Below are 11,419 nucleotides of genomic sequence, written 5' to 3' on the forward strand. Positions count from 1 at the left end.
ACGTTGACTCAGCATTCTGCAGAACCGTATGTTGGTCATGGGTCAGATACCCGCTCCGAAGAGTCGGATGTCCCCAAGAGCAAGAATCTCGTACAGGAAAACAGGAGGCTCTACATGCTACAAGGCGTCAAGGCCAACGCAGTCAAGTTCGGCGGACAGGGCCATGCTCATACTAGTGGCCATTCAGAGACAATCCCTTGCCACCTTGACCTGATACTGAGACTACTATCACCCCGTGGCCTTATCCTTGGACCAACCGTCTCCAGTGCGTTTCGAAAGGCTTCGACTACGACGAAACCCTCCGCGGCCGTGATTAAACCTGCACCCTACCGCATTTTCCTCTCACTCCCCGCACATTATGGATGGGAAATACACCGGCAAGACACGGTTGAGGCATGACGCATGCACCGCACGGCTACCACATTCTCTCTGCACGGGCCACTCTCTTTGGTGGGAAATGAACACTACTGGAATGTCGGACAGTCGTTGATAATCTTGCCCAGCACCGTCCTCGTCTGCTCTCACGCAGCACCCAGACTGCGTCCATACGCACAAACTCTAGGCTCGAAATCCTCGGACTGGTTGGTCACCCCAGCTTTCCCCATGGCGGCACCCGCACGCCCCCTTCTGTGATTCTGTCTTCTGAGACTAACGGGCAGGAGGAACAGGCAAAAAGACCTCGTCCCGGGGCGAGGCTCTTACCACTTCACTTCTCCTCCTCCTCCTCCCCCGATTGCAGCAATGATCCGTGATTTCGATTGAAAGTTGCTTCGCCAAGGCCGAAATCTGATATAAGTCACGGAACGGAACCGTGGCTCAGGTTGTGATTGGCCGGTCGTCACAGGAACGATCGGCGTGATTGGAATGTGAAGTTTCAAACATTCAACATTTAAAAACAAGGTCTCACCCAGACAGAACGTTGGTCGCCGAATCATCGATCACACACTTTTTCTTTTGGTGACTATCTTGTGTGTCACAGCTGAAAGAGAGCTGAACAAAGAAGTGAAGAAGTTGGGTTGTCTTTGACACGGCAATCTGCATACCACACACCAACCTTTCAATATTACCGCAACTCCTGATCTCAAGGGCAAACACGCTCAGCACTCATGGCTCCTCGTCGCTCTCCTCGCCGTCCTCAAACTCCCACTCCTCCCTCGCCGACTCCTCCCCCTCCTCCCCCTGCTCCCGCTGCTCCCTCTCCCCGCAGAAGCGCCCGGCTGCAGAAGAAAAGCCAGGCTCCCAAAGCCGGCAGTGGAAATGATGATACAGTGAAGAAACAGCCATCGTCCGCATCATTGACTAGCAAATCTCCTGGAAAACAGGCAAGTCCGAGGATACAAGATATTGAGCTGACGACTGACGCAGATCAGGCACGTCCAAAAGGCAGTGGCCAGCGAAAGAAGAGCAAGAAGACACGAAGATCCCAGACAAAGAAAAAAGGGAAGACCGTACCGGAAGCGGTGACAACTCCCACAGAGGATCCAATAGAGCAGCAACGTTCTGGGGGCGTGGCTGACGCGACCAAGACTCCTTGTGCGGACGGAGAGCCTTCACCACCAGCCTGCGACGGCGAAGACCAAGACGATTGCGACGCAATTACACACTGGGCCAGAACCAAAAAATGGCCGAAGAACTTCTCGACCATGGCTCCAGTTGCCCAGGCATCCACAAAAAGAAAGCAAGAAGAAAGCTGCTGCACACAGAGGACCAACACAGTTCCAAGAGTGGACAGCCGTGGGTTTGAACGACTTCTTGAGGAAAAAGGGGTTTTTGTCAATGCCCGCGCAGGTAAACCGTTCGTGCATCAGGAGAGTATCGATCTATGCAACAACCTGTTGAAGGCCGATTACCCTGACCCGGTGGAAACGCATCTCCCAGTCGACAAATTCCAAGTCATGATGGACCATATACGGGGCCGCAACAAGAGGCGCATCTTCCGGGATGTCACCCCCTTCCTCGTGCCTTCGCCATTTATACTCTTTATCCGTGGTGACGAAAAATTGCGAGACGTAGCAGACGCGACAAGGGTTTCTTGGGGAAAATATGACCAAATGGCAGGTCCAAAACCGAGACCGGATATGACCATCGGCCTAGCGAAAACCGCCTTCACTGCCGCGGAGATTAAGAAGTTACAGTTCCTTACCTCCCATGAGACACCGACACTTTTTGCGGGCACCATCTACTTTCCATTTCTCATCTGCAAAGTCAAGAGAAATGAAACAGCATTGGTCCGAGCTCTACGACAGAGCACAAGAGCCAGTGCCATGGCCGTCACCGCTATCGTTCAGCTGCACCGCCGGGTCTTGGGGAACGACGAAGCTGAAAAGCTCAGCGGCAAGATCCTGGTCTTCTCGGTTTCTCACACATACCATCACGTCACGATCCGCGGACACTTTCCTGTCGTTAAAGGAACTGATACTAAGATCTATTGCTATAACGTCTTCCATTCAACCCTGGAGGAAAATCCTGTGACTGACACCCGAAAGCTGACGTATAACTTTGTACGAAAGATATACGACGATTTCTATCCCAAACATCTGAAGAGCATCACAGACGTTCTTGGAAAGATGAAGGCTATTGAAACGATGTCGATTGCGTCGATAATAAGTGGCGACTTGGATCAGTCAGAAGAGTCACAGCCTGCGCACTCGTCAAGCCTGACGAGCACGTCGAACCTGTCCAGCTCGTCGTACCTGTCGAGCCCGTCGATCCCGTCAAGCTCGCCGTACCCATCAAGCTCGCCGTACCCGTCAAGCCCGTCGAACCCGTCAAGCTCGTCAAACCCGTCAAAGGCAAACACTACACCAAAGTCCGATGGTCCAGCCAGAAAGAGACAAAAGAGAGGACCGGCAGTCGAACAGGGGCAAACTTTGGTAACAAAGGATGAGTTAGATCAGTTCAGACAGATGGTCAAGGGCGGGTTCGAGGAGCTCAAGGAGCTCAAGGAGATGATGATGAAGACAACGACGGGCCAGAAGCAGGGCTGAGGAGGCATGTTTGCGCAACCAGGCTGGGTTGGTATTACGCCTGCGTCGCTGCCGACTCTTGGGCTGGTGAGCCGAGCCGTGGCATTCATTCTTTACACGGACCCATGGCTGACGGACACAGACAGACACACTCTCTCCTTGTTGGGTTCACGATTTGCACACGGACTTGCTCGGTATTGGTTGGAATTGAACGGGTCATTCATTGGCTTTGGGCTGATGGGAGTGTTCTGGGTGAGTGTCTGTCTGTCTGTTTGTCTCTCTATGCCGGCTCACGCACTAACACTCCATCATCTTGTCATAGGTCTTTCTTTCTTTCTTTCTTTCCTATTCTATTCTATTCTAGCCAGCCAGCTAGCTAGCTAGCTAGCCAGCCAACAAGCGCTGTTATCACGATCGACTTGTTTGTTTTGCCGTTTCTCTATGTTATCTATCATCCATTGGAGTCAATATCTTGCCACGCAACCTCCATCCATCCGTCCGTCCGTCTTTGTCAGAGTCCTTTGAAGGTCTTTTGAGTTGCCCTCAATATCCTCAACGCCCTTCCCTCTCCGCTCAATCCCCTTGGAAGGCCAGACCCAAGTCCGCACATACAGCACAGATCAACGCAAAAGAAATTGACCGGTCGAGTTCATTGCCAGTCGACAAGTTGGCAGTTGCCAGTTGGCAAGTTGGCAAGTTGGCAGTTTGTCCTTTTTTTCCCCAAGTAACCCGCCACCCACCCCTCCCTCGTTTGAAGCTCCGTCAAGACGAGGGTTTTCTTCCTTTCGGTGCCCGTGTTTCTTACTTCCTATTTCACCTGTGCTGGTGGTGCCCGGCTTGCCCCAGTCAGAGTCCAGCCGCTGTGTGTCTTTATCTGTGTCTGCCGTACGGCTGGACTGGGCTGGGCAGGACAGGGCTGGGCAGGATAGGTATGCTATGGCAAGGCATGAGAGGCGAGGCAGGACAAGGAAAGACAGGGCATTTCATTCATAACGGCCACTGGCCGCTGGATCCAACTAACCCCTAACACATCCATCCATCCATCCATGACCCATCCATAATCCATCCAAGACCCATCCATGACCCATCCATAGTCCATCCATGCTCCATCCATGCTCCATTAGCCACAGAGGCCGTCATGCCCACAGAGGCCGTCACACATACAGAGGGTTGTCAACATGTCCCCCCTCACGCGGGCGACTACCGCCGGCGGCCTGCTCGTCAGCCTTGCGTTTCACGCCTCGAGTCTCCGTGCCTCGCGTCATCTCATCCTTGACCATGTCCTTATGCGCCTGCTTGACTACTTCAACTCTCAACCGCAACCGATCCCATTCCCGCTCTCGATCCTCCCGATCACGTTCCTCCTGACGGCGGTAGCGTTCCCATAAGTGGAGGCTATCCTGCCACTTATCCTCGGCCTTTTCGATTGAGTGTTGGATTCTCACGAGCAACTTGCGGTTGTACTCGGTGACGAGTTGCAGGTCCTCCAGTTCATGCTCCAGCGGGCTCATGGGCCATTTCTGCCGGACTTCTCTGTGGTATCTCAACTCGTCGTCCTCGAGCTCATACTCCCACAACTCGCTGCGCGTCAAGATGGGTCGGATCGGCGGGCCGGGCTGGAAGAGCTGTGCGCACATCTTCCAGGCCAGTTGTAGATCGTACTTGGACTTTTTTTCCTCCACACGGCGAATGAGGTCCTTCTGGCGTTCGATCAAGTCCTCCTGTTCATCACGTTTCTGCCGGAGCTGATGAACTTTCCGGGTCTGCTCTGCCACTACTGTGTCATTGACATTCCCATGATTGACATTCGCATGATTGACGTTCCCATGATTGACATTCGCATGATTGACGTTCCCATGATTGACATTCGCATGATTGACGTTCCCATGATTGACATTCGCATGATTGACGTTCCCATGATTGACATTCCCACGATTGACATTCCCACGATTGACATTCCCACGATTGACATTCCCGCCATTGTCATTCCCGCCATTGTCATTCTCGCCATTGTCATCCCCGTCATCGTCGTTCTCGCTAACGTCACTCTCGCTCGATTCATCCACCTCATCGACCTCTTGCTGGCTGTAGGCCGGGGGGGGCTCACGCTCCGCGGGCGGAATCCACTTTCTCATTCTGACGGGTGCGGCTCGGTCGAGGAAGGGCAGACCGAACTGATCCTGCGTTTTTCAAACAGTAAGCTCACGTCCACGGGACTGGAATGTGAATCCGTATAGTGGCCAACACACCCGATGCCTGACGTTATCCGACATTCTGACTCGAGGCTCGGCCAGGTTTCTCGGAGGCTGCGGTCGACAACGGGGGGGGGGGGGAGGGGTATTCGGTCTGTGGATGCTTTCTGGTCAGCACAACGGCGGCTCAGCGTGGAGGACACAAAGGATCCCAACTGCCCTCGACGTAGATGGGCACGCTGCGTTGTCTGCGCTGTAGTCTGCGCGGTCAGCGATGCGGTGCAGTGCGGTGCTTGGAGGAAGGGAGAGTTGAGGACTGCCTCGACGTGCGGCTGAATATCAAAGAGGAGGTGAGGGTCTTGGCGTCACGTGTCAAAGTGGTGACGACACGAAGCAAATAGGTGAGGGGAGATTATGTTGGGGGGCTTGGCATCACGTGATATGAAACCATGAAGCGGACAAGGAGATGAGGATACTCACCGAGACCTTGAGGATTGATATGTATATATACAGAAGAGGCAGGGAGTCCCTACCATGCCGAGACTGACTTCGAGGAAAGGAGAATCGTCAAGATATCGATCTCGGGATCAAGGATGGAGAACCCTTGTCGTCGTTGGTGTCGAGGATCGAAGGGCGAAGGGAGTTGAAGGTCTCGGGGATCGAAGAGGCAGAGAGTCGTCGAGATATCGGTCTCCGGATCGAGGAGGAAGTAGCCCTTTCCTTCGTTTGTGCCAAAGTTCGAAAGAGGAAGGGAAGGGGGCTGTTCAAGATCTCGAGGATCGAGGAGGGAGAGAGCCCTTACCCCGATGGGCCCGAAGGCCAGGAGGGAAGTATCGTCGAGATATCTATCCCGGGATCAAGGATTGAGAGACTTTTTCTTCGTTAGTGTCGAAGATTCAAGGGGGAAGATCTCGAGGATCGAACTCACAGAGAGCCTTTGTCTTGGCGATATCTTGATGGCTCAAGACCGTAGGCTAGAGATATTCAAGGGCGCCGAGAATTGAACAGGTAGAGAGTCCTTACCACGGTAGGCCTGACAATAAGGAGGGCAGAGCTGTCGAGATGTCTCGGGATCCAGGAATGGAAGAAGCCTTTTCTTCGTTGATGCCAAAGATCGACTGGGAGGATCGAATCTGGAAGATCTCGAGTTGAGGATTGAACAGGTAGAGCCCCTACCACAACGAGCCTGATACTGAGGAGGGTAGAGCTGTCGAGATATCTATCCCGGGATTGATTGAGGTGACGGTACCCCTTTTCTCCATCAGTGCCAAATATCGAAAAGGGGAAAGGGAATACTAACCGAAATCTTGTCGGTGATATCTTGATGGCCAAAGACAAAACGGGTTAAATATATGCACCAAAGGCCATTCAGGACCGAAGAGGCAGTGTGGCCTTGGTTTGGTCGATCCACTGTCGGGTGCTTAAGTAGAAGAAGCCTTTCGTGTGTGCGTTTTGCTGTCTGAATCTTGAACTTCTCGTTTAGATCGACCCGAGATTTCCCTCAGGGTTGAGGAATGGAGGTGATATCCTACTCAGAGGTGATAGTTTGGTCGATCCAGGTGGGGACGTGAGTAGAAGCCCTTCGTGTGGGCGTTTCACGGTCTGACTTCTGACCTTCTCGTTTAGATCGAGTCGAAATTTTCCTCAGGGATGAAGAATGGAGGGAATACCCTCTTCGAAGGTGATAGGGATGATATTTAAAGCCTGGAATTCAGTCTCGGTTTCGTCGATTCACTGTCGTATACAGAAGTAGAAGCCCTTGGTATATCCGTTTCGCGGCCTGAATCTTGACCTTCTCGTTTAGATCGAGTTGAGACTGTCCTCTGGGTTGAAGAATGAAAGTGATACCCTCTTCGAAGGCGATCTAGTCGGATACGGGAGTAGAAGCCCTTTTTGTATACGTTTGCTGTCTGCATTTTGACCTTCTCGCTTGGATCGAGTCGAGATTTTTGAACTTCTCGCTTAGATCGAGTCGAGGTCTTCCTCCGGGGAGAAGAAGTCCTTTGCGTGGGCGTTTCGCGGCCTAAATCTTGACCTTCTCGTTGGATCGACCCGAGTCGAGGTCTTCCTCCGGCTTGAAGAATGAAGGTCGATCCACTGTTGGGTACGGGAGAAGAAGCCCTTCTTTTGGGCGTTTCGCGGCCCGAATCTTGACCTTCTCGTTTGGATCGACCCGAGTCGAGGTCTTCCTCCGGGGAGAAGAATGACCACGACGGACGGCTTTCGTGTCTGGAAGCCGTGCTAGGGCTTCCCAGAGAATGCCGCCGATATATATATAAGAATGTATATATAGGTTGCTAGCTAGCCAACTGGTCGCTGGCAGCTAGAGGAGGAGGTGTAACACTTTCTGTGTCTGTGTCTCCCTTGGTAATTGTCCGAGGGTGGACAAGGTCCCTCTCTGAGAGAGGGTCTCGAGAGAGTTGTCTCTCTCGGAGGAGGGAAAGGGAGATGGTGAGTGTTGAAAAAGATCTCATCGAGGGTCGAAGAAGGGGGAGATATAAATAATTTCCAAGACAGAGAACGAGGAAGAGCCGTCAAGGGTTCTTGGTGATGGTCACGGGCAGAGGAAGCGGAACAATAAGGAGAAGTAGCACAATAGGCAGAACAATAGGCAGAATGAGAGGTAGAATAAGAAGAAGGACAGAAGCAGAGCGTGAAGCAGAATGTGAAACAGAATGAGAAGCAGAATGAGAAGCAGAATGAGAAGCAGAACGTGAAGAAGAATGAGAACCAGAGGAAGAAGCGGAGATGCAGAGTTGCAGCGATGCAGTAATGTATTATTGTGTACAGCAGTGTTGTGCTACAGCAATGTCAGTCTAAGAGACGACTAAGGATGCTTTCTATCGAATATTAATGCCGCCTTGTCATAGGAACCAGTGCCTTTTCTTTACTTCTCCTGTTGTCTGTCCACCATACCATGTTCTCATAACAATACATTGACAATGTGCTTTTGTAGGTGTTGATGCGAAGGGCGATTAGTGATGAAGTGTTGACGTGAAGGGAAGTTGTGCTGATAGGTGTCGACGTGAAGGGAAGTTGTGCTGATTAGATGTCGACGTCAAGGGAGGTTGTAGTGTTCAGAGTGCGGATTTGGCCACCGCGACAGCCTTCAGGGCCTCTTCTTTGGTCCGCATCACGGTTGTCAACCACTGCATGGCTTTCTCGACAATCAAGTCCCAGACCTCCTCCTCTTCTGGCACTTTGAGCTTCAACCAGGCAACCGACAACGCCGTAGCGCGAATACCATCTTGATCCATACCATACAACCGCAGAGCTCGATAGCGACTCTCAGTCAACCCCAGGAGGGCGACTAGGTCTCCAGAATGATGCCACGCACCATTGTACTCAACCAAGATGAGGACTTGGTACATTTTCCCGGTATCATCGTAGGAAAGCCACCCGGCGTGAGGACCGCGGGGCTGGACTGCATCTCGAGCTGGTGGCACGACGCTTCCAAACAGGCTGGTATGGCGGACATTGTCAGGGACCGGGGTACCGATAGCTCCAAACACGCTTCCAGTGTTGTCACTAGTGTAGTCGGGCGTGCTCAATCCGAACATGCTCATACGGCGAGGATTGTAGGCAGGAATGAAGGAACTGACCGTATCGCTTCTTCGGAGAGGTGGAGCTGCTGGATTGAAGCTGACTGGTGGCGAGGGCGGGGTAGGTTCTCTGGCCGCATACAATTGCACATTGCTGCCGGGTGAGGTCACCACGATCGTAGGGAGGGCGGTGGTGCTAGCCGATGCTGCAGAGGTCGTGGCCTCTTCAGTGTTCGGATGTGGTTCGTCCATAGTTTCGACTGCCACGAAGGAGGACCACTGGCCGCCGACTTGGTACAGGACTCCCAAGCGAACGGCCTCACGTTCGACCATGAGAGAGAACACGTTCTTGTAAACCGACTTCATTAGCTGGCCATCTGGTGTCTTTGCGTCGGTGAGCCATCCAAACTCGTCTTCCAGCTCGCCAATGGCCTTCATGGCGGCCAGTTTGTGGATTGTTGTACCCACGCCAATGTCTTGGACAGGGAATTCCATAATAAGAGGACCATTGATAGTGGTGCCGCGAAACACAACAGACTTTGGGGTCTTCTTAGATGCTCCAGGAGAGAGCAATAGATAGACAGTGGCGGGATTGTTTGGGTACAATGCTGGCATGCCGTGGGGGGCTTGGATGTATTTGGGCAAGGGGACCGATGGCAAGTTGTCGTAACGCCCCTCTGGGGGGTTTTGTGGAGCTTCAGTGGAATTGAGATCAATCAGAGGAATGGAGTTCTCCGACATCAACCCCGGCGTGAGAGTATTGTTCTGCAGCTCACTCGTCCCAAAGTCTTGCTCAAAACCGGCGTCGTCGTCGGCATATTTGAACTCAAAGGCATAGCCAGTGACATGAGGCGTCAAGGCCCCTTTCAACATACGGAGGATGGCTTTGTCCATCTTGTCGTGTGAAGAAATGAACTGACTAAAGCCCCCACCGGCATTGGCGATGCCGTCGATGAGGGAGGCCGAAACAGTGGGACCAATGCCCAAAGAAAAGAAACGAGAGTTGGGTGTCTCTTTGATGATGTTGAAAAGGCGTTGGTGACTCCAGAGGTCACCGTCGGTGAGGATCAAGATTTCCAGAGGGAGTTCGGGGTCAAGACGTCGGGCAATGGTTGCTTTGACTGGATGGATCAAGTCAGACCCGCCATATCTGGCATCGAGGGAATCCAGATGGTTCCTAGCCCCGTCCAGACTGAATTTGTCGTAGGTGACACTCTTCTGGAAGAAGAATGAGAAGTACGTGCCAAAGGAGCAAATATTGAATTTGACCCCGACGGGAAGTGACTTGACAAAGACGTGCATGGCGGATCTCAACAATGGAATCTTGCTCTGCATGCTTCCGCTTCTATCAACTATGAAGACAATCTCGGGTGAGATTCTGGGGAGCTGCTTTTTGGGCTCCAGCGTGACCATGACTGCACGTTGATTGGGGATGGTTGGGTGAGTTTCGACCATAGCACGAGGAATTGCAGTGTCCTGGGCCTGAATGAGAAAGACCAAATCATGGTCGAGTGTAGGGATACCCAAAACCAACGTGGCCGAGGCGGTATGACTCTTGTATGAGTCTTTGTCCATTCGGGAAGTGCGTCCAAGGGTGACTTGAATTGGATGGGTTGGAGATTGAATTCCAGTGATGACCGACCCTTCGTCATGAGTGACATCGATGCAGACGTCAATCAAACCATTGCGGGCGATGTTGGGAAAGGCCATGGCAGACTCGGTGCACAAATATCCATAACGAGGAGCCACAAAGCTTGGGAGAGTAAATTGAGCTTCACCAGTCTCAGCGTGGTGCTCGAGGTCGTTGACATATCTCAGGACAACATGAATCTCTTGAAGAGCCTCGACACTGCCAAGAGAGGTGGTAAAGACATCAGGGTCATTGATCATCCGCTCAAGGACGACTGCATATCTGCCCCGGGCCATAGTCTCCTGGTATTCAGCATTGGCTTCACCTCTTGCTTTGACATTGCCAACAATGGTCTTGGACCCAATGGTGCATTGAAAGTGAACGATCTTGATGCCGCCGTTGAGAGGAAAGGTGTAGAGGATCCGATCAAGCTTGGTACTCTTGTAGTTGACGAAGCTCTGTCTGAGGGTCGTGCAGGAAATACGGCTGTAGATGGTGCTGTGGGCGGACAGCTTGGATTGCGGGAGATATTTGCCACGCCCCTCGTCATCGTCAACAAAGTAGATTCCACCAAGACGGCCTTGATTGCCGACATAGGAGGGCCACCCTACATAAGGGATGTACAGCGACATCTTGAAAGAGGTTTGACTGAGAATGAGAATGAAACTGTGTTAGAATGAGGATTGTAAGAGAGTCTGTGTTGGAATGAATGCGGTTGTGTGAGACTGAGAAGTACGAGAATTGTTTGAGGATGGAAGAAGAGAAGCTGAAAAAGAGGCAGTTGGACTGATGGTGGGAATTGGATTTGGTCGCAGGCAGCCAGCCAACTGCGAAAGGCAGTTGAGTGACAGGTAGAGACGGAAGGTGGTCGAGTTGGACGAGGCAGGAAGGTGATTTTTGTAACAAAAGCAGTTGTGAAAGGGAGGTGCCCACAAACGAGTGAAGTGAATACAAGGCAAGAAGAAGTGAGAACAAACGAGAATGCGATGTGGAAGTGGAAGTGAAAGTGAAGTGAAGTGAAGGCAGACACGTCTTTGGTTTGTTTTGTTTTTTTTTTTTTAATTTTTGTTGGAAGGAGGTGGGGGAGGG

The 11,419-nt window shown here is 52.1% G+C and overlaps 3 protein-coding genes across 3 annotated transcripts; 1 reads left to right on the forward strand and 2 right to left on the reverse strand.

Moving 5' to 3' along the window:
• Positions 1-1,106: 1,106 nt before the first annotated feature.
• AYO21_12105 (hypothetical protein) lies at positions 1,107-2,987 on the forward strand (the record flags this gene model as incomplete). The annotated part of the gene is made up of 1 exon (XM_022661937.1): positions 1,107-2,987. One exon carries the CDS (start codon positions 1,107-1,109, stop codon positions 2,985-2,987), a length of 1,881 nt encoding a protein of 626 aa, XP_022505751.1.
• Positions 2,988-4,120: 1,133 nt separating this feature from the next.
• AYO21_12106 (hypothetical protein) lies at positions 4,121-5,101 on the reverse strand (the record flags this gene model as incomplete). Its single annotated transcript, XM_022661938.1, has 1 exon — positions 4,121-5,101. The coding sequence occupies one exon, from the start codon at positions 5,099-5,101 to the stop codon at positions 4,121-4,123; it is 981 nt and encodes a 326-aa protein (XP_022505752.1).
• A 3,134-nt stretch (positions 5,102-8,235) lies between these two features.
• Positions 8,236-10,962, reverse strand: AYO21_12107 (hypothetical protein; the record flags this gene model as incomplete). The annotated part of the gene is made up of 1 exon (XM_022661939.1): positions 8,236-10,962. The coding sequence occupies one exon, from the start codon at positions 10,960-10,962 to the stop codon at positions 8,236-8,238; it is 2,727 nt and encodes a 908-aa protein (XP_022505753.1).
• Between the last annotated feature and the right edge of the window lie 457 nt (positions 10,963-11,419).

This window comes from Fonsecaea monophora (genome assembly GCF_001642475.1).
Source record: "Fonsecaea monophora strain CBS 269.37 chromosome Unknown Scaff228, whole genome shotgun sequence".
Taxonomy (NCBI): domain Eukaryota; kingdom Fungi; phylum Ascomycota; class Eurotiomycetes; order Chaetothyriales; family Herpotrichiellaceae; genus Fonsecaea; species Fonsecaea monophora.